We start from the raw sequence: 23,266 nt of genomic DNA, 5'->3' as shown, positions 1-23,266 counted from the left end.
AAAGCATGGCCAGAATCCAGTGGCAGAAGAATCAGCAGGAGTCACTACAGTTGCTGAGGGGGCTCCATGTGGCTCTCTAGGGAGACTGATGTTGGACATTTGATTGACTGAGAGGAAGGCCATTTGCATTCAAGGACATTTGGAGAGAGATTTCAGCTCTACCAAGATCTGGTTCATGGCTTTGGGCATGGTTCTTTCTAAGCCCCAACTTCCTTGGGTGGGAAATGGATGGAGTTTGTACCATGGAGTTGTTCTGAACGTTCCTAGAAGAGAATGAATGAAAGCACCAAGTAGAGCACTTCTCAGACAGAAAATGCTAAGCCTGACTTCCCTTTCAAGTTTGTCTTCTGTAGCCCTGGTCTCTGTATGGTGATTTATCTGCCTCCATTCAGTGCCCCACCTAAGAACCTAGAGCCTTCCTACTACTGTGTCCCCTTCTCAGTTGTCTCCCAAGAGAAGATCTAAGTTAATTGACCTGGAAGTTCGTGTCGTTGGATCTCGTCTTTAGCATCTGGTCCACTCCCTGACTCTCTCTGCGGTAGGTCTGCTAGGAGACCTGAAGAGTTGCATTTCTTGTTAAGTTCCCAGTGAGACTGATGGGCCCGGCCTGGGAACACATTCTGAGAATCACTATTCTGTAGAATTGACTTTGAGGATGGCAGTGCTGGAGAAGGCCTGAAGGCCCAGCTGGGCTCCTGTTCCATTTGTCTAAGTGGACAGTGAGTTGGTAACTGGGCCAAGAGTGTGACCCAGGCTGAGTCTCTCTAATTTACCAGGCCGACAGCAAGAGTATTCCAAGTGTTATTTATCTCAAGGTAATTGCAATTTAGTTGGGATCCAGAAATCTCAGCTGTAAGCTGATGTTGGTAATGATTACCATGAACATGAGGGTGTCTGAGCTCCTGTCATACACGAGGCCTTTGCCACCCTGCCTCTTCCTGTGACAAGTGTGTGACATGGGCACAGCTACCCCAGTCCTCCAGATGAGGCCACTCAGCTCACAGGCCCCAGGTGATGGGACAAGGAGGCTTGCAGGAGCCCTGGTCACCCTGCTGTCACCAGCATACCATGCTGTGCTTTCTATGACCTGGAGTGGACGATTCTGAGCAGGTATTTAAAAGAAGAGCCCCCAGTAGCCTTTCCTGAGATGCAAAGCTACCTCCACTCCCCCAGCCCTCGCTGTTGCCTCATTATTTACCAGGCTCCCGTAGGAAGCAGGAATACCAAGATAGGTCAGGCTGTCGCTGGCAGGAATCCCAGTGCCTGGCACCAGGAGACTCTCTCTACTGCTGCAGGCTGGAGCTGTCTCCATCCCCTCAGTCCCCCTGCCCAGGCAGTAGTGGCCACACCAGGACCACGAGGACCCACCCACCAGTGGTCTCATGCCCCCACTCCCAGCCACACACACAGAGAAGACGTCCCTTTCTCACATGGCCCTGCCTGACATCTCATCGTCCAGTTCCATCCTGTTCACTCTGGTCGGAAGCCAGGAGCCAAATTGACTTTGTACCCATGGACACTTCAGGATAGCAGTTTTCTCAGTAATTGTGGGAGAGTCCGGCTGCCAGCTGGCTCTTGCCCACCGCACCTCTTCTGTTTTGCCTCCTTTCAGTGGTCCAAGGCCAGACCCAGGTAAAGGGTCATTGTCTTTTGCTCTCTGGGAAGTGGGTTTCCTGTGGCTCCTGGGTTGGCTCTGTACACAACCTCTGAGCATCCCTCTGCTCGTCTGCCTCACCTTTCCACGTCATTTTGGGTGACCTTGTTCCATTGTTCCGCAAGACCAGCTGAGCCCTTGGTGCTTCTCCAAGTGCTTGGTTCCTGAGTGCACTTCCCTGCTGCCTTCCTGGATGCAGTGGGGTTCACAATTGCATACACACACACACACACCTATGTGCATATATACAATTCTCTCTCATACATGACTGCACACCTGCACATACACACATGGTTCATGTGCACACACACTAATACACCCACACACACTCACATACAATCCTCACATGCATTCCTACATGTTCTCTCCCCACAACATACCTGTACATACTCTCACATGTCTCAGCATGCATACAGCCTCACATGCCCATACACACTCACATATTCCCCTCCTCCAACATGTGTGTATATGTGCTCACACAAATCTCACACAGGTACATAGTCACACATATAAACACACACCAACACACATTCACTCATGCACACACACTCACAGAACAATACACATGCACTCTCCCACACTTACATGCACAGACACAAGTCTCAGATGCACATAAACCCACACACTTGCACACGGGCACACACACTCCTGTGTATGCTTTGCACACTCACCCAGAGTGTGTTGCTGATTCAGTGAAGGTGGAGAATGGCTGGCAGGAGGGGAATTGGGGAGGGGAAGATGTTTCCATCACAGCTGCTGACTGATCTCCTAACCCTGCTGGGGACTGAAGGAAAGGGGAGACAGAGTTTGTGTGGAGCCTCCCCCAGTGCCAGGCCCGGTGCTTGGCATTTTGCAATTTCACACCACCATTGTCCTCTTGGGAGCACCCTGAGGGGCCCCCCTCAGACTGCAGTTTAACCAGAGAGCTGTGGTTTGCTCTCTGCAGCCCTCTGCACTGTGCTCAAGGAATGAGGCTGAATCTCTCAAATTCCCCCTTCAGCCTCTGCAATCACAAGACAGGCTTGCTGATCTGCAGGAGACGTGCACCACACATGTCTGAAACGACACAGACGTGACCCATGAGAGCATCACCCAGGGATGGCCGCTGTTAGCACTGCACATTTGATTCTGATTCCTCATAAACTACAAGATTTCACTCAGTAACTTAAAGGGGACAGCACAATGTGACTGCTTGATTGTGAACGGCTCTGTGTTCCAAACAGTGTAACATGGGTTACGATTTACTGAACTAACTGTATGCTAGGCAAGGCTCTGTACCTGTCCTGGTTATTGGGGAATTTAATCCTCACTGGAATGCTGTGAGAGATGGCCTATTTTATACCCAGGGAACTGAGCCCCAGAGATGTTAAACAACCTGCCTGCATGTACACAGCCATAGGCAGTGGAGAGGGGGTTCAAATTCAGGCAGTAAGACTCCAGAGCCCAGGCTGGCTCATGCCCAGTGATGCCTCTGATGTTTCCATGAACATCTTCTTTAGCAATCAATGCTAAATGCCACATTACTGACAATATAATATTCCATCACCTAATGCTACCATTTACCTGACTCTGTTGGCCATTTAAGTTGTTTCCAAGTTCTCGATAGTTTAAGCATTGCTAGTCTGAAAAGCCTTTGTATAAACATCTTTTCAGAAACTGAATAATTCTTAGGCTGGCTCCTGAGAGGTGGAATTGCTGTATGTGCAGATTTTAAAAGCATTCAATTCTCCCCACCAAATTGCCATGCCAGAAATATCATGCCAGCCCACACACCCACCAGCACACTGCAGAGTTGTCCTTTTCTCCGCAGATGGTCTGGGCTTTTACTGTAGCATCTTGCGATTTGGCACAGTGCATAATTCAGGTATCACTATAGCCAGGGTTCAGACTGTGTGGAGATGTTTTGTCATTGTACCAACATGACCATAGAAATTAAGCCTTGGAGACTTCAAAGGGCAGAGCTCTGCATTGTTGTAGAGAGCAGGGGGAAGGGGCAGCGGGGAGGGCACACAAGGAGGCATCATGTGTCCAGAGAGGCTCCAACACCTGGTGATGGTGCAGAGCCTGTGTCCTGTTTTCTTCCAAATTTCAGTGGTTCCCAGTACCACCTCTGTGGTCTGTGCTCAGCGGCAGCTGCTCCTGGGAAATGATGCAAGGACAAAGGGACCAGGGGCACTTTCCCCATCTCCATTCATGAATCTGGGAAAAGCAAAGGAGCAAGCACAGGCTCTCCTGGAACTGGAACTCCAATTGTCCTGGCTCTGCTGCTCCCTGTCTGGTCTTACTTGAGACAAATCATTTTCTGACCCTTAGTTTCTCCCTGCATCAAAAGGATGTGTGTTTGGCCGTTAAGAATTCTTCCATGGCTGGAGGCAGCATCATGTTTGAAGGCACTGGCACCCCCAGGTGCCCCACACCTAACCTGCGCCTGGCACTGCGGATGCTGGCTTGCTCCAGTGCACCTTTCTGCCAGCATTGGTGACCAGTGTTTGCAGCACCAGCATCCTCATTTGAGGAGACGCTGTGGCTGTTTGCCCTCTCCCAAAGCAGTCGGGACGGAGTGGAGCAACATAATGAGGTTTTTGCCTCGAAGGCAGATGTCTCTGACAATTTGTGCTCCAAGTTGAGTTCTGGGAAAGGTGGAAGCAGTGGAGCAATGAGAGGCAATGCAATCTCATTTTTTTGCCAGTGTGGCACAACGGCGTGGGTAGGAGAGTCACCCGGGTTCCCGCTCAATCATGACATTGTCATTGGTGCCCAACCTTCCCGAGCATTACAGAGTGACCATGATTCCCAACACGTGTTGGGAAGGACGCTTCAAGTGCTGGGAACACACATTGTCATGGTCCCAATTACTAATTTATTTATTTTTGCAACACGTCCACATACAGGTGGACTGGAACGAAAGTGTGCATTGGGAATGGATCTGGGTTCTGTTGCTACGAGGCTTGCTGGGAGAGAAGCTGGAGGTGCTTTCTCTGCCTGCTGCTGTCCTGGCATCCTGGGGATGGACACTCAGATAGATGTCCTTGACTTTCCCCAGCCAGTACTGGGGATACTCTCCCTCCTTTCCCTAACACCCTCACATCTATTCTTTTTGTGCCTGAACCAAGGGATTTTTTTCCTTGTAAGAAATAGAAGAGTGAAATGAAGCAGGCCAAGGGTCTGAGGGAGACTTTAGCCAGGTGCTTGGGTGCTCTAGGGCCATCAGTGCCCTGGGGAATTATGGGAGGGAGCTGTTCCAGGCCCTGTTGTCCTGTGGATGGGTCAGGGCAGTACTGCAGTGGAGCTGGAGGCACACAGGGATACAGATCAGATTTGATGCCAGTGCAGTGTGTGATGGCATAGACTGTGGAACAGGATTAAAGAGAACATTTTCATCATGTTGCCCCAAGATGTTGTGGCACAGTGAGTTAAGCCACCACTTGTGATGCTGGCATCCTATATCAGAGTACGAGGTCAAGTCCCAAATGCTGTGCTCCTGATCCAGCTCCCTGCTGATGCACCTAGGAAGGCAGTGGATGAGGCCCAACTACTTGTGTAAACTCAAGATGGAGTTCCTGGCTCCTGCCTTCAGCCTGGCTGAGACCATTTAGAAAATGAATCAGTAGATGGAAGATCTCTCTGTCTCCCTCCCCCTCTCTCTGTCACTCTGCCTTCCATTAGAATGAATCTTAGAAAAAGGACTCGTCACTGTCCCATCCCATTAGCTGACACTCTTGTCTGTCTTTGGGCCTGTCCCACTTCTCATGCACAGAGCAACAGTAAGACTGCATCTGTCAGTAACACTAGTATGTCTATATCCATCCTGTTGCTTTTGACTATTTTCATCAAGTGTATGTACACTCACATATACCCATGCATTCATGAGAGTATTTCAAAAAGTTTGTAGAAAATGGTATTAAATGTGTTTATTGCTGCAAAAAAAATGAAATCCATGTGTAGATTTTTATAATTTACTTCTGCATGAACTTTTGGAAACCTCTCTGTGTGTGTGTGAATAGTGATCCTGTGATGTCTTTTTAATTACTATCTATTGAATAAGACCCCGACATATGTGAACCATAACTTATTTCCTTAATACTGAATATTTTAAACTGTTCCATGTTCACTTTATAGTCAACTTTAGATTTAAAATATTCGCCCTAACTTTCAGATCTATTGGGGGCACTTTTTAGGTCAAATTCTGGTTTGCCAGGGTGAGTGGTCTGGGCAGCTTTCAGTGCTCACATTGGGCGTTGCTGCATTGTTTTCCATGGTGTTGAACCATTCTGAGATTCAAATGCCATGAAAGATCACGCACATTTTCCATAACCTCACCAACACTGGATATTATTAAAAAAAAAAAAAAAGCAGACTAGGCTATATGAACGTTTAGATCTCTGCTTTCTTAAATGGTCTGCAGATCCCTTCTACAGCACTGGGAGGGGAAGCTCCTGGTGTCCCAGGATGCCAGAGCTGGTCCTGAAAGGGCTTTCTAGGGGTCCCCCCAGGAGGTGGGCAGGTAGGTCTGTATGTCCATGTAGGCTGTGCACAGAGCCAAGGACCTGGAGGAGGCTGGGCCCTGCTGACAGCCTCGTCTCCTCCCTACTTTCCAACAGCTACCTAACAAGACACTGATGCATGGGAAGACAGTGATTGGAAATTCAGGGCACATTTAGCATTACAAATGGACCAGCCAGAGAAAGGTAATTTAACCCACTGAAGAGGTGCAATCCAGTGTTTGTTTTTGTTTTGTTTTAATGGCACCCCTTCGATCTCTTGGGCTTCGTGAAATCGATACCAACAATCTATTCGTGAGCAACCCACCATCTCTCCTGCATGCTCTGTGGTCATCATGCTTCCTGCTTTCACATAGCCACCTGGGAAGTAGAGAAAAGACAGCACTGGGAGACATAGGAAGAAGGCATTGGTATGGACAGGAAGCCACAACAGTGAATCTGAAGACTTCTTGTTCCACTGGGTCCAAGGTCTCAGGACACCCACAGAGAGGTAGCTGGGCTCACCTTTCTCACTCCACAAGCATCCACCACCAGCACGTGGTTGAGAGGAGGCTACATTCCTGCTTCTATTGTGTCTTCTCCAAGCCTCAGAAAACCCTCAACAGAAAGGAGCAGTTCATATAAACAGGGAATGATGAGTGTCTCGTGCGAGGTCTCTGCTAAGGACTTGAATGGAGAATGGAGGATGAGGGAGAGACACGCTTTCCCAAAGAAACCAGAGACTGGAGAAAAGAGGAGCTGGGCCTAGGAGTGGAGGCAGGGGGTAGTGCTGAGACTGAAGAATGGAGGGGATTGGGCTACAGACAGGAGGGCCAGGAAAGAGAGGAGCTGTTTGGAGGCAGAGGCTTGGCATAACTCCACTCGTATCAGGCAGCCAGGGCTTTGAGAAACATGAATAAAGAGGTGGACTTACAGTCATTAGGGGCCGGTTCTGATCCCTGTAGGAAGAAGTGCATCTTAGAATTGTTCTCGATGGGGAAGGTGTTCTGCACCTTTGCAGAAGGAGGATCTATGCACAGGAGACAGAGCCACCGAGGGAGGGCGTGTTTTGCTTTGACTTCTCCCAGCTTTATCCAAAGTGTTCCTGACAGCATGGTCAGACCTTAGAAGCTTCTGTCTCCTGCAAGTGCCGACACACCAGAAAGTCTAAAGAGACATCCGCAAGGTGTAGGAAGTTCTCCTGGGAACTGATGGACTCAAGGGCCCCATGGGAGGTGTTGGGGCTGCATCCAACCCCGTGAGGGACTAGGAAGCTCTGGGGCGCCCTGGAGGTGAAGAAGGGCTGGTGGGAATGGGGAGTATTCCATAGAGACAGAGCCGGGAGGTGGTCTGTCCTGCAGCAGCTGCAGTTTCTGATTTGGTTCCCATTACAAAAGGTGGCACACCTCCTCCTCTAGCTCTTCCCGCTCTGGGGTTGTCAGGCAGGTGAAGTACTCAGCACATTCTCAAGTAGACATGGGATATACGATGGTAAATTTAAATCCTGTTTCCAAAAAGCAAATAAGGGGCTGTGGCCACCCGTGAAGCCAAAAATGAGACTTCTACTTTCTACTACCCTCCTGAGCAGAAGGACTGAAGCTGAGGCATTGGGAGCACTGCTTCTGGATGTTTCCTGGACAGCACAGCTGTCACTGCAGCTTCTTTCATGCAGCTGTGCTCGCCTGTCCCGCGACCAAGCTGGAGTCACACGTGCCTGTGGCTTGAAGGAATCCAAGTTCAAGTTCTCTTTAGTGTGACCCCACCAGGCTGCCTTCAGAGTCATTTTTCTCTTGATCCAAGGCAACACATTTCTGTTTCCTTCTTGGAACATCATTTGAAGGGTAGACGAACCTGCTCTTAATTCTTCCTTCAACATGACATGCCCTTTTGAAATCGTACAAATAACAATGTCTGATTGTCATGTTGAATTGCGAGCATGGATGTGAAGTGCTCCCAAGTCTGACTGGAGCCAAATATTAGGTCATAAGTCAACATTTTGCCAAGAAACTTGGTTACTAAGAGGTTGAAAATTTATATCTTTTCATAAGGAAACCTGTTTGCCAGCAGGAAAAAATTTCAAAGGCTGTTATCTTCCCATATGGAGGGAGAGAGATGTGTGTAATTTTGCAACCTGGGTCAAAGTCCTTCAGGACTTATGAAATTGGATGGATTGAGGAATGAAGTTTGGTGTCCTATCTGCATCGGTCCCTGAGGTACGAGTCAATGGGTGGCACAAGTGCATGTCATTTCTTACAAGGAGGTTGAGCAAACTGTGTGAATGGCTTGGAGCAGCCCATTCCATTGGTGGGAGGTCACGCTCCACCCATAAATCCTGCTGATGGAGAGCTTCTGGTGGGAAAATGAGCCATCCTGCACCACGGACAAGCAGGTCTGAAAAGAAGAAAGTCTTGATTTTCATTTAAGCAGCCATGGTGTTCTTTGGAAAGTCTTGATAGATGTATTGACTCAACTGCACAGAGGCAGGAGCCAAGGAACAGTGCCCTCCTTAGGCTAAGAAGCCTGTGGCTTGCCCACTTGGCCTGCTATTGTCTGTGATCACCTCCCATCCCCAGGCCCACCCCAGGGTCTTCCAGCATCTAGTGTGAGCCATAGTAGGAGGGAAGGAAAGAGCAGAGAGACGTCTGCATGCTCACAGCACTTTGCTGCAGTGAGAACATTATCCTCTATTTTAGGATGGCCAAGTGACAATGTCTGCTTTGCATCTTCTTCCAAAATGTAAAGCAGCTCACATTCCCTCTGAGTGTCCAGACACCAGGCAGAGTTAGGATTATGGCTCAAGATAGAACTGAACGTCTGCTGTGGAGGGGTGTGATGGAGGGGACTTTGGCTGAAGCCACAGGCAAATTCTTGCTGAAATAATCTGCAACCATGGTGCCATAGGGGAATGTGGATGCTAAAAACTGGCTCCTGGATGTGTGTGTGTGTGTACACTGCAGAGATGTGTGGGTATGTGTGTGCACCTGTACACATGTATGTCCTTGTATATGTGTGTGTGTGTGTGTATGTATACGAGCATAGGCACAGGAGCAGATCTGTATGTGTGTACACACATTGCACATGTATATGTGTGTTGTGTATGTATGCACATGTGTGTACACAGAAGCAGATGTGCATGCATATTGTGTCGTGCACACACATGTATTTCTGCATGTATGCACACATGTTTGCATGTGTATGTATGTGCACACTCTGTAGAATGGGCAGTGCAAGGCATGTGGCAGAGACTGGTATAGCACCGTCATGATCAGGACAATGTCCTTAATGGGTTCTTTCCCATGCATAGAAAGCTCTAGATATGCGCTTGTCCTTGGCAAGTGGTGGCCACTCAAGGGCACTGAACCCAGGGCCACCCACATTTACCCTAAGCAGGACTTGAAGTCAGATTCCAAGTAGAAATATGAAGCAAGTAAGATTTACGCCAGTAGTACCTTCCACTTCTCCTGCAGACCGTGTTTTCCGGGAAGGATCGTCTTTCTCCCACACTAGTCAGCAGTCCCTACACCTCTGATCTGAAAATCTCACTCCTCCGGGGTGAGACTCTGCTCTCTGCAGGGCTGAGCCCACCTCCAGCTCACATCTCTTGCTCCCACCCCCCATCTCTGACTTGCTGGAGCTGAAGCCTGCACATCCTTTCATACCCAACCAAAATGAGTGACACAAACCAATGGCACCACTCATGGGCTAGAAAATGGAAGGAGAGTTTGCTGCATCATCTGGTGACCGGGAGGGATGCTTCAGGATGGGTGGGTCCCTCAAAGTCCACCCTCAGGTGCCTCACTGCCCAGAGCTAACACAGCAGACCAGGCCCACTGACTCATACTGATTTTGGTCTTTCAGGCCAAGAAGGGCAACTATGCCTTCCTATGGGATGTGGCTGTGGTGGAGTACGCAGCTCTGACGGACGACGAGTGCTCGGTGACTGTCATCGGAAACAGCATCAGCAGCAAGGGCTATGGGATTGCCCTGCAGCATGGCAGCCCCTACAGGGACCTCTTCTCTCAGAGGTAGGCACGGTCAGCAAGGCGGCTGCAGCAGCCTCGGGCCTCAGAAGTTGGGGACAGGAGAATGGAGCATCGCTTTGTCTCAGGAGACAAGAGCCCACCCAGACTTGCTTCTTCGTCAAATCTTCTTAGCCCCAGCTCTGCACGCAGGGTCTCCCACTCTGCCTGGGTCTTGTAGTGCTGGGACAAAAGACATTGTTATTGTAGACGCTTCTCTGGAGGGCATGTCCTCTCGGTGGGCACAGTGATGTGAGTGGGGAATGCCAGCCCGAGGCCTCTGTGCAATGGCAAGGACATTCTCAGGGAGCTGAAGGAGGTGGTGGAGGAAGGCAGGAGACCCAGCAAGACTTCCCAGAAATGGTGACAGCTGAAGCCTGAAGGGTGGGTAGGAGTCAGACAGACAATGAATAATGGATAGGATGTGATGAAGACCTGGTGGTCATTTTTTTTTAGGATAAATGTATTTGCAAAGTGGCAGTAATCTGTGGGATTAGAGATGCAGACTGTTTACCAATCCAGGTGTGCATGGTCTGAGGGGGCTACTGACCATGGGTCAGGTGCATCCTGGACCAAGGGGGTACAATCTGTTCAGGGGAGGAAAAGACCTGAGCTTAACCAGAGAGGGTGGCAGTAAAGGGCTTAGGGAATTCTACGACCTTTTCCCAGCAGCTAGCACAGGGGCCCCTGTCCCCAAGGATGTCTCTGTCTGCAAGGTGGCTTCCGGATGGGTCAAGGGGCTGGACCTGCAGAGCCCAGCAAGGAAGCCCAGAGGACAGGCTCACCTTGGTCTACCGAAGTTTGAAATGAGGAAGAGGTATACAGCAGGAAAAGCCAGCACTGTGACAGGCTCAGGGGACCCCTCAATTGCCTGATTGACACATGATTTTCAGCAGTGAAGAGCATCCACTGGGACGGGGGAACTCAGACGTGGTCGCTCTGACACCCAGGTGGCGCAGTGTCTGCTGGCAGAGTCACGATGGAATCCCGGTCCTGAGCTCCCAGTGCTGGGCTGTGTTGCTGTTACAGCTCCAAGCCCTACCACTTCCTACGCCCACCACCCAAATGTCTAGACTGGGCCCTTTGGGTGATGGGCACCCAAGTCGTCAGTCCAAACTTGAAAAGGTGTGGTTGTCGGGGTGTAACCAAGCCTGCATTCCAGGCCTCCCTCCGCTCCCTGGAGCAGAGAGAGAAGACAAGAGAGAAGGAGGAGGGGTGATTGATCAATTGCTCAGATTAAAGGCAGGAAGACAGTGGCTGCTTTCCAGGATGTGTAACTCGTGGGTGTTCTTGAGGTTTACTCCAGTTGGTTTCCTGGGATGGAAGGCTTAGGGTGATTCCATGACTCCACAGATTATCAGTACATGAGCATCTCCCTGGAGCAGGTGATAGGGGGCCGTGGGGTCAGCAGAGCAGCCACACCAGCCTGGTACCCACAAAGCATGGGGCCCTGAGCAAGGAGAGATTGGGGTCCTGTGTGCTGGCACAGCCCAGGGGTCTCCTGAGTCTGACGCATTGAACAGACAACAGAGCCAACCCTGGCCAGCAGCTTGGGTCTCAGCTACATTGCCAAATGGAGCCAGGGCAGTGGGAGGCTCAGACTCGGTTGGGAGAAGACAGGAAGCCCTTTCCTTGGAGGATAAGATGAGCAGGAGTCACTCACCTTCAGTACTGTGAGGCTTGCTGGGTGCAGAAGCAACAAGACCTCCTTCGTGTGGCTCCAGAGGGCAGTGTGGCAGGACCAGGCAGCGTGGGAGCCCAGAGTGACAGGCCCACTCTGGGGAAGGCCTTTGCATCTTTTGTCCACTCGCTGACTCAGGTCTCAGTGCCAAATGTGACCTCACAGGGACAATGAGAACAAGGTGTAGATGAACACGCACAATGTGTGTGTGTGTGTGTAAGAGGGAGTGATAGGCTGTAACATGTTTGCAGACCACAGCACACCAAGTGGGCATTGGATGAATGTTTAGCAACTTAATCTCCACATATTGAGCACCTGCTGAGTAGCAGGCTCCATGAGTATTGAATAAAGGAAAGCACCTACACTTCTCTCTGAAAAATAGAACAGCGGGCCCTAGGAAGTGGCAAGGATCACTCTGACTTACTCCCAAGCAGAAGCATGGATTACAGTGGTGTATTTTAGTTTAGCCTCGTTCTAGAAGTCATTTTGTACCCGTGATTTGCTTTGTCATTCCTGTGTTGTTTTGCTTGTTCAGGGTTTATGTTTTTGTTTTTGCTTCTCCTTTGTTTTGTGGTTTCCTGTCAATTGCCTTACATTCTTTCTGGAATAAGGTACAGTCGTAGGGAGTAAGAAGAAGGGAAGGGCAAAGAGTTCAAGCAGCCTGCTTCATACCGCACAGGGGCTGCCCTCGTGGATGGAGGAGTGGGGCGACCCCTCCACACTGATCTGGCCAGGGCCTCAGCATGGCCCAGGCCAGAACTTGACCCGCTGCTGTGGAAAGAGCATGCGTGACCTCCCAGGTCAGAATGACCAAGCTCTGAAGAGCAGCACTACCACTTTCTGAATGCAGCTGTCAGCCAATGATGTAGAAGTGTGTGCCTCGTGTTTTCAAGAAATAAGACAGACACCCTAAGAACTACACTGTGACGAGGATTCAAACAGTGTAAATACCAAGGCGGTCACTGCCCAGCCTGGCCATCAGACTGGACAGCCACTGACCAGCTTGAATGGGACTCTAGCATTGGCTGGGTCTTAAGCATCAGGTCTTCATGTGCTCCCTTGTTTCATTGCGTCACTATAATCCTGGGAAGTGGACACATTTGTTATCATCTCACATCGTAGTGGAGAGGTTCCAAGTCTAGGTTGGAACTGATGCCCAGGCCAGCGTGTGTGTTCATAAGCACCTAGTCCTGCCATCTTCATGGTGAGCTGGTTCAACCCCTAGCCTTCAGGGCCCCAACATCCTGTTTATCTGGGCCCTGGGTTTCTTCTAAGTGCCAAAGGCCCAGGCTACTCAACCCTACCAGCAGAGGCTGAAATAAGGTCAGGGGACGGCCAGACATGCATGATAGACTCTGAGCCAACACTGTAGCTGCCCAGTTTATCACATCATGTGTCACACAAGAGATCTGTGGTGTTGAGGGGCATTCCACGCTGACCCCGACCCGCATGAAGGCATGCATAAATCACGCAGGACCAAGTTCTCCCATGCACAGCCACATTCTGTGTCTTCCCGCTGATCAGTGCCCTGGACATTATTATCAGTATCTCCCCCGCAGCTGTTTTAGTTTAGATTAGCTTTCATTATTCAGTTAAGACCTTGGTGTATTTATTGATGCAGCATACATCTGTTGATGGCTTGATTCTGCTGCTCAGGAGAAAACGCGGGCAGTTTGCAAAGGATCTGCTCATCCAGAGAGATCTGAGGTCTTGCTTGCAAAGATGAGGACACTGATGTTTAGCTGGGGCCAGTTCCTGTCCAGGGACACACAGCTGAGGCCTCCAAAGCCCACACTTTGCACCAAGCCAGACTGTGCCCATGCTAGGCCCATGACAGGTCAAAGGAAAGCCTTTGGGCTGTCACTCTTTGCCTCTACCAGATGCAAGCCCATGAAGGAGACTGCGCACAGTTGCAGGCCTGCTGCCACAGCCAGCAGGTGCAAGACAGGCGCAGGGTAGAGACTGTTCAGCCATCCAGCCAACAGCGGCTCCAGCTAGGAAGAACCGCTGCTGTCGCTACAGAGGTCGGTGCAGATATTGTTAGCTGAATACAGCTCCATGGGTCAGGCTTTAAGAACTCTATTCCTCGACTGGGAAAGTGTGAGTGTTTGGAATCTGGGGGCTACCGCCTACCACTGTTCAGACCCCTGAGTGACAGAATCTACAAAATATCCGCACAAAAGTATATCACCACCAGGACTCTAGGAGCAATCACCATCACCATCGCATGAAGAGCCTGCACTCTGGGTCCTGCCCACGTCACCGTCTCCCTCACACCATCCACTCCACAGCCTCTCTGACCATGTCCTGACTTCTGAAACCCCCTGAGCTCTCACCCAATGGCACAGACACACACAGCTCTCTCTGGGGCAGTTCTTCTCGCCTATCCAATACCCATCCTGGGCCTCGATTTGCTTCGCTGTCCTAAATGGAAATTCATGACCACTCAAGGGTCAGGAAGATTCAGCCCTGTTTGCCAACTGAAGATGCTCCATGGCCCCCAGCATGTGCTAGACCAGTATGAGCTAGTTTATGATCCATTCCCCCAGGCTTCCCTTTCCTGTCACCTCCTCCATGAGTTCCTCCCTATCCTCCAGTCCGAGCCACACATCCCCACGCAGTGCAATTTCCCCGGGGCCTCTTCTTCCATGTCATTGTATTTATCCCAGCTTCTGCCTTTGCACCATGGCTCTAGCTGTTTAAAGGGTGATGCTGAACTTCATACCTGGCACATACAGAAGCTGCTCAGATCAAATGAGCAAATGAGTGGAGGATTTGATGAGTTCTGCTAGGACAGATGTAGGATATAATTATTGAGGTTTCAAAGAAAGCATTTGTGTCATCAAGAACACCCTGAATCCATAGTCAATGTTGGCCTCATTCTCATTCTGTATTTCCCCATCTTTATTTATTTGTTTGAGAGGCAGAGAAAAAGAGAAGAAGAGAGAGCTTCCCTTCACTGGTTCACGCCCCCAAATGCCTGCAACAACTGGGAACTCAATCCAGGTCTCCACGTGGATGGCCGGGACCCAGTTCCTTGAGCCATTGCCTGTTTATTCCCAGAGTGTGCATTAGCAAGAAGCTAGAGTTAGGAGTGGAGGCAGGAATCAACCCAGGCACTCCAGTGTGGGATGAGGGCATCCCAGCCTGCCTCTTAGTCACTGCTTAGTCACCCCTGTTTCTCAACTCTACCCTGAGTGTGTGCCCCAGATGCCGTACAAAGGGCCTTCTGTGCTTTGTTGTTGGCTATCCATGGGCAGTGGGACAGAGGGAATGAGGTAAGTGGGCCTGTGCAAAAGGCAGGCAGTGGCCAGACCCAATGCATATTCTGGAGGGTCGTGTGCCTGCAATGTGGAGAGGTCGAGTGCTGAGCAGAGAGCTGCTATGGAAGTTCAAGGTTGTCCTCTGGAGGGGTTAGCCAGGACCCCGTGGCTGAACGGGGGCAGTCAGTGGCTGTGGCTCACCTATGTCGTGTCTTGCAGGATCCTGGAGCTACAGGACACAGGGGACCTGGATGTACTCAAGCAGAAGTGGTGGCCACACACTGGCCGCTGCGACCTCACCAGCCACACCAGCGCCCAGGCCGACGGCAAATCTCTCAAGTTGCACAGCTTTGCTGGGGTCTTCTGCATCCTGGCCATCGGCCTCCTCCTTGCCTGCCTGGTGGCTGCCCTGGAGTTGTGGTGGAACAGCAACCGATGCCACCAGGAGAGCCCCAAAGAGGTCTGTAGCCTGGGTCCTGCATCTCTCTTCCGTGCAGCTGGAGGCAAGAGGGCCACCCTGAGCCGTGCAGTGGGCAGCTTTCCTCCAGCTAGGGTTCACCCCTCTGTGTGCAGACAGCTGTGTTTTATAGGGGGTGGGGGTGGTGTCTTTGTTTTATCTTGAAAGCAAGAGAAAATAGTATAAGGGATGTTTTCATGCTTGAGCAACACGCTGAGCTGCCAGCCTTGGGCACTAAAGTCCTGTATTTATCCATAGAGCAGGTACAGTGTGGGCAGCACCAGAGAGCCCTGCCCTGCCCTGCCCCGCCCATGCGCCTCCACCCTGACCTGGACAAACCACCTGTAGGGTAAGAGAGGACCCTGCATCCCTTCCTAGTCCTCTTTGACTTCTCCCAGGGTGTAAGGGGGGCCCTGTGCCCCTACCCCATCAACCCTTTCTCCCACCTCCCTTCAGGGCCCCATCCCTCCAGGGCTCAGCCAGCTCAGGGGACATTGTAACTCCACCCAGAGGCGGGCTTCAGGGCACACTTGCCTCCCCGAGGTGTGCCGACCTACTGACCGCAGGCCGATTCTGGCCCCTGGACCTTCCTGCTCATTGGGCATTGTTTTTCTTCTTCAAGCTCATTTTACATTTTTTTAAATCAAGCCTGTACCAGGGTGCTCTGGGGATGGCTCCCCTAAGAGAGGAGGGAAGAGTGACACAACCCTGCATCCAGGCCTCCGTAGCACAAGCACAGCCCCTCCATCCACAGGCTCCCCCTGCCTGACACACACAGACAGCCTAGCTGCACCTGGAGACTCAGCTTCACGGGCTGGTGCCCTTGGTGCAGACAGATCTCAGTCGCCACAGGGAAGTAGGAAAGCAATCAGCACCGAATCCAAAGACACCTTTTCCTTTGGCCCATGTTTGTCTTCCCCAGAGGCTCAGGTGACCCGTGACAGTTTATAAAATGGCTTCAGAGGTGGGCGGCTTCAGATATCCTGGTATAGGGGGTGGGATGGGCGAACAGTAAGAGCAGGCCAGCTCCCTCTCTTCTGATTGGGCCACACCCTCATGCATTGCCAGGGCCACAGCTGCCATTCATGTCTGCAGGCCAGTCCAGGGGCCTGGGGGAAGACAGTGCCGCCATCCCACCCTCTCCCCCCCGCCTCTCCGCACTCTCCGCTAGCACCAGGCACTGGGTGCTCTGTCTTGTATGGTTTCCCCTGGAAGTAGGGCACTGCTTGGCTCAGTGCTTCTGATGTTCTGAGCCTCCTGTGTAGCTGTGTGACAGGAAATGCCAGGCCTGGGTCTGCTGCCTCCTCCAGTGCGCGTGGACCACAAGAGGCCAGGAAGGAAGCAAAATCCACCGAGAGGAAGTTCTCCGTTCCATCCTCAGCTGCTTCTGCTGTTGTAAATGTGGGATGGAGAAGTCATGGGGAGGCACATGATGTGTGGGTTTTGTCAAGGAAGGGCCATGCACACCTCGCCCTCCAGCCTGTGTGTCATGTGCGTGCTGCCATCCCATGGCCAGGGCACTTCATCCGCTGCCACCGCTCAGGTCACTGTACACAGAAGCATCTGCAGGCAGCAGGGGTGCAGTGGCCACAGAGCCACCCCTCGTAGGACCAGGGAGCACAGGAGAAACGGGCCCTCCAGCTGGCACCCACTGCACTCACTGCACAGGTGTGTTTGGGACGTGTTCATTTTCCTAGGTCTGCAGCCTCATTTCTGCTACCCCTTGGGTCAGAGGAGCAAGGGAGGGTACTTCTGGCCGGTGAGCTTCTTGCTAACATGAAGGTGTTCTTCGCCCCCCCGGGCCAGGGGCGTGGGGAGCAGAGGGGTGCAGAGCGAGTGGATACAAGCTCAGGCCCAGCCCTGCAGCACATCCTCTGGGGGCGGGTGCAGGAACAGGCAGCTCTCTGGATTGGAAGTCCTTGTCTGCCTTCTGTCATGGCCCTTCACAGCCCCTAAAATGGTGACAGTTCCAGCCTGGAGCAACCCAGACTCAGTTGTCATGGGGATGTGAGAGAGAGAGAGGAAGAGAAGACAGACAGATGGACCTGTTGGGGGAGGGGTGTATGCACACCTGTGGTGTATGTGAGAGACAAAGACAGAGGGAGAAAAAGAGTGACAGACAGAGACAAAACAGACAACCAGAGAGAGAGAGAGAGAGAGAGAGCAAGAGGGAGAGAGAGAGATGGACAGCTGTGGATAGGAAGGTAGAGGAAAAAGACAAATCAACAGACCAGGGGAGGACCCAGATGTTAGGAACAGCTCCCTTCTGGCCAGCATCCTGTCTTCCTTCCTGGCTTCTGCCTAAGCCCATTGTCTCAAGGACAAGAGGTTGAACACATTGGTCCTGCTTCCAAAATATGGGGCCTCCTGCCCCAGCACCCAGCTGCTTCTGGATAGAAATGAGGACCTGCAGAGCAGCGGGATGGGCAGAGGCCGTGACAACCTTTCCCTCTGCCCTTTTGGGTGTTGCTAAAAGGAGCTGCATGGAAACAGCCCATCTTTCACTGGCTTTATTGGAGTTTCTAATATTCAAGTGAAATCTCCCCTCCCTGTCTCCCTGCCCTTCTTTCTTTAATAAGCATCCTATGGAGGCTGAGCCTGCCCTCAGGGAGCTCACCTTATCAAAGGCAGGTGGGCAGAGGATTCCCAGGCAGTCTCTGTCCTGTGGATCAGGGCCGAAGGGAGCAGCAGGTACCATGAATGTGCAGGGGGCCATCCAGCCAGGATAACAAGGATACTGGGTCATCAGGACTTCTTGGGGCTTGGTGTTTTAGGGCTTAAGTGGTGTAGGGCTGGGGCAAATCCTTGGAGTGGCACTGAGATAGGAAGTTGTATTTGGGGCTGGGTAGACAAAGGGAAGACGAAGTGTGGAGCTCTGGGGACCGACATGGGCACCTGAGGCAGGTGATGTGGGGAGAAGAGGCGGGAGAAGGAGGCAGGCCACATCAGGGGTCCTGGACCTGGTGGCATCAGGAGTATGAACCAGGAAAGGGGTTGAAACAATACTGTTGTAGAAGCATGTCTTTAAAACCTTCAAAAACTAATGATGATATTTAATCTTGAGCTACTTTGTGTTGCTGGCTGCTCATGGTTTATGGAGCAGCTTTTGCAATTAGGTGAAAGTGTCTGGCTACTCTTCGGATGCTTCATTTTGGGGCCCTGTGCCGTATTTCTTATGAGCCAGAAACCTGTCTTTGGGTGGGGCCCAAGTCGTGTTTAATGGCTTGCTCTGGGATGTTTTCAGAGTTTAGACACCTGCTCGGGGAAGGGTAGTAATGTGTGTTCAACCCCTTAATATTCATGTGGATTTGAGCTCGTATTTTTCCTAAGGAATCGGACGATTATGTAGTTCCCCAATGCAGGTGAGTGCACCATGCTCCACAGAGGCGGTAAAGAGCCACCCGCGAGATTTATGGGGGCTGTGGAGCCATTGCAGGGAGAATGAAATATTCATGAAATAAAGATGAGAACTGCACAAATGGGAGATGACATGAGGAGTGAGGGATGAATCATCTGTCGCGGGCTGGGAGCTTGCAGTTCTTGTTGCTTCTGCTCTCCCCAGTCCCTGTGTTCATGGCAGACAAGAGCTGACCAAGGCCAGGGTGGCTGGGTGGCAGGGGGTGGGGGGAGCAGCAGCTGGGCCCTCTCCTCTGGCCCTGGGCCAGCATCTCTCTGCATGTCCCACAGCACCGCTCTCCTGGGACTCTTCTTTCAATACCACGCCCTTGTTTGATGCCTTCTTCTACTCCATGTAGAGATGTTCTCTTCTGCACCTGACGCCTCTTGTGCGTGACCACTCAGCAGGGTTGCACTGAGGAGTCAGCCTGGGAAGGTGTGTAGAATGCCTAGAGAAATACCAGGCTCAGGGGATGTGCTGGTTATTGGTGACCAAGGGGCTGCTTGTCATGCACCTTCCTCTCCCCAACACACACACAAGGACATGATGGTGGACACTGAAGGTTAGAGGGGAGGCAGATCTCATCCTATGCCACTTGTATCTTCTTAACCATCTTCCGGAACATTCTATGAAGGCATCCTTATCTCTGGAGAAATGGGGCTCAGAAGCAGCTAAAGGGAGAGCTAGCCTGTATGTGATGTGTCCACTTCAGGACACCTGCTGCCTCCTAGAAGTAGGCTCATTGCAAGGCTAGGGCAATGGACTTTGCATCAAGAGTCCATCAATGGACTTTCCATCCAGGAAGCACAGGACCCTGGCTGGCATTTTTCAGAGGGCTTGGGGAATGAAGGGTGTGACTCAGTTCTCCCTTGGGCCTGGTTGCTGGCACCTGGCGAGCCATCTGCATTCTCTAAGCTCCAGTTCCTCTCTTTTGCTAAACACTGAGCCAGGCCTGACAGCCATGTTGCTGAGATCAGATAGCTTGGCATGAGAACGAAGGAGAGTGAGCATGCATAGTTTGGACCTTTGCCCAGGACCTTCTAGTCCTAGACCACTGTGTGGCTCAGAACAAGCTCACTGGACAAAACCTCCCCTGACCACCACAACTGGCTGCCTCCCTTGCTAAGTGCGATTCCCCATTGCTGATCACTGTCCACCTGCCTGTCTGTACACAAGTCCACAGGTGCCTCCTCACCACTGCATTCCCTTTGCCCATTCTCTGCAACAGTAGAAGCTCTCATTAAGGGGTGATGAATATAACTGAAGTACCAAGAATCTTGTGTGTGCCAGGGACCAAGATGGATGTTTTTCGAAGGACATCAACTCATTTGGTAGCAGGAAGCTCCAAAGCTTTTATTGGAATGAGTGAATGGGTCTGGAATTGCTGTGTAGTTGTTGCAGCTGGATCAATGGCTCTGCATCCCAGGTGACCCTCGCGGGAGCTTTGTAGAAGTAGAGATGCTTGGGTCCCATCCCCCGTGGGCTGTATTAGGGAGACCCGGACAATTGTACTTTCTAAAATCTCAACATGTGCCTCTGATATCCTGGTGACAGTGAAAGGCACTGGCCCACGATAAGCTCCCAAGGCAGAACTGAGAACAGACCACCAGGCCTTGTGGAACAGAGCCAAGGTGTTGGAGCTGGGTAGATGCGAGTGCTGATACTGTGTATCCTTGACTGAGTCACTTCACCCCTAGCCTCCACTCACTCCTCTGTACACCTGCTGCTCCTGTGATGGAGCTCTCCCCTCTTCCACTGCCTGCTCCCATGACATCTGCAAAGGAGCTGATGAAAACTCTGGCATGATGCTTTGAATAACTGCCCATCATCTCCAGAGACGCCCTCATCAACTTAACATTCAGCCCCTTTGCTCTCACCTAAGCATGGCTCTCAGACTCCCACCCTTGGAATCAGAGAAATCACTGGACAACACTTAAGATGGTGGCTTTTCTCCCAGCTGTTTGTCCCTCATTTGCCACCTGGCTGGTCTCAGTGTTAACAAGAGAATGTCGCCAGTAACCTTCCCTGTGAGGTGGGAAGTCCCTCATCCCCACTTTTGTTCCTGCCCAACTTAAAGTAGGAACTGGTGAACTCCAAACAAAGTCAGTTCTAACGAGTCCCATGTGTGCCAGGCTGTTACACAGATGATAGTTTAGTTAATTACCGTTTTCTAGCACACTGTATTATTTCCACGTTGGTGAACAGTGGCTTAATTACAGAACTTTATCTCCCTGCAAGGCAGTGCTTGAGGGAGGGTCCCCAGTAACCTGTGCTGGTACATCTGTCGTCATTTTCATGTGGGATGAGAAATGCAGAGCTGGAATCCAGCTGGTTCCTGGGTAAATGCAGTCAGTGAGTTTTATGTCATATTCAGTCCTGTTCGACTAGGTCAGTTACCTGTAGTCAATTAATGAACATAGCGATAAGTCTCCAAGTCTCTTTCCACACCTGTCATTACCTGGCTGAACACCGGAACCTTGGGCTAATGAGGATGTAAACTGGTGTAGTTCACATAAAAAAAGCCTATTATTTGAATTTGCATAACATAATAAAATGCACCATTTTTGTCTAAAAGATAATTATTTCAATCACTCCTGCCTCTGCCTTTGAGTAGGCTGATGACTTCTGCCCTCTTTGCTTGGCCAGAGACATAGCAGGTGCAGGCAGATGAGACTGTGTGTACAGAGTCAAGTCTGTGGCCCCAGGAGATGGAACTAGACAGTGCTTCCAGGGTCTCCTGTTCTCTGTGCCTCTGTCTGATCCCTGTAGACACAGCGGTAGGAAGATGCCGGGTGAGATGCAGCAACAGGCTGCCTTCATTTTCCAGAAATGACAGGGAGACATCTGCTTTCATGCTAACTCGTTTTCCTGCCCAGTTGAACACCCTATAGAGGGCGCTCGTGATGTAACTGCTTCTCCCAGGGTTTGCTTTGGTGTCGGAGCTACCAGGAATCATGGGATTCAAATGGAATGAGATCCTCCTGGTGGGGGCAGGGTGGGTTTCTTGGCAGGTGTTTGGCACAGGAAGCTCTCCTGGAAAATCGTCCAATTGGTGTGTGGACATCTTCCGTGCGTCCTGGCGAGGAGAGGGCAAAGGCTAATGAATAAACACAACTGGGAATTGATTCGCACCGCACGGCTTAGCAGTCCCTGAAACTGCTCCATCTGTCCTCAATTTGAGGCAAGGGAAAATATGTGCATTTAAGGAACCATTCAAGCTCTTTTCTCCTTTGGTAATCCTGACTCTGAGGTACTCTAAATCCTTTGCTATTACCTGATCACCTGCTCACAGGGGCCTTTATTACACAAGACCACTGCCTGTGCCCCCCCCCGACACTTGCACCCCACCCTTGCCAGCCCCCCTCCTTGTGCTCCAATGAGGAAGCCATTGATGTGGGGACCCTCTCTTGCTCACATATTTCTCCAGATGGTTTGGTTGGCTTCTCTTCCTCCAGAGCCTTCCTTATGCTTATTTCACTGGCTTTGGGTAGCAAGGGCTCCTTGCTCTTTGCCCTCTGCTCCCAGCTCCCTGCCTCCCTGAGCCATTCTTGGACAGGAAGTTAACCTTTCTCTCTCTCCGAGCCCTGGCAGAGTGGGAGGTTGGGTGGGGGAGGCACATCTTGAACACCCATCCTGGCCCAGTGTTCAGCTGACTCTGAGGAAAAGGCCAGACCCTCCCTTCTAATAGCCAGAGTTCAGAGTGAGCACAGCTGGGACCAGGACACTTGCTCCCCTCTGCAAACTGCTCCACTCGTAAACTCCGTCTTTCCATCCTGAAAAATCCTAAAGGGGAACCAGAAGGAAAGGACAAAGTCGTTGGACAGACCCATTCTTCCCATGACCCCCAGCGTCACTTGAGCATCAGCTTTCTCCCCTGGAAACCGGGGCTCTGCAGTGATGGCACCTGGCCTGGGCAGCTTGCTCCTGTCGCTCCCCCTCTTCGTGGAGGAGCGACACAGGACCCTGCGCTGTTCTTTTGTCTGCTCGGCCCTTCCCGGGTTTGCTGCTGGTTCTTCCCGGGTTGGCTACCGTCCCTTCCACCTCTGTGGAAGGGCGGTTCCCCCTGCCACTTTCCCCACTTCCGCGGGGGAGTGACACACCGCCGGCCGGCTCTCTCGGGGGCTGCACAGGTGTTCCTTCAGCTAGATGTTCCCCTTAGATGTTCCTGGTGCATGTTGTCTCTCTCCTCCTTTATAGTCCTCTTCCGCCAATCCCAACTCTGCTACCCACACGCCGAGTACGCTGCTCTCCTCCAATCAGGAGCAAGTCCTACAGTTTATTGGTTGAACTGGAGGCAGCTGTGTAGAAGCTGCT

At 51.4% G+C, this 23,266-nt stretch overlaps 1 protein-coding gene across 3 annotated transcripts in view; it reads left to right on the top strand.

Annotated features, from left to right (window-relative positions):
• Positions 1 to 23,266, top strand: part of LOC127488765 (glutamate receptor ionotropic, delta-1) — a 754,955-nt gene that overhangs the window by 725,551 nt on the left and 6,138 nt on the right. For 2 of the 3 annotated variants that reach the window (XM_070057983.1, XM_070057985.1), the window contains exons 14-15: positions 9,994 to 10,160; positions 15,318 to 15,558. In XM_070057983.1, the coding sequence (XP_069914084.1) occupies positions 9,994 to 10,160; positions 15,318 to 15,558 (408 nt within the window). Of the gene's footprint in view, positions 1 to 9,993; positions 10,161 to 15,317; positions 15,559 to 15,813; positions 15,905 to 23,266 lie in introns of all 3 variants that reach the window. The other variant, XM_070057984.1, reaches the window with a different exon arrangement.

This window comes from Oryctolagus cuniculus, chromosome 15, assembly GCF_964237555.1.
Source record: "Oryctolagus cuniculus chromosome 15, mOryCun1.1, whole genome shotgun sequence".
In the NCBI taxonomy this organism is placed as follows: domain Eukaryota; kingdom Metazoa; phylum Chordata; class Mammalia; order Lagomorpha; family Leporidae; genus Oryctolagus; species Oryctolagus cuniculus.
This window is presented reverse-complemented; position numbering and strand designations above follow the sequence as displayed.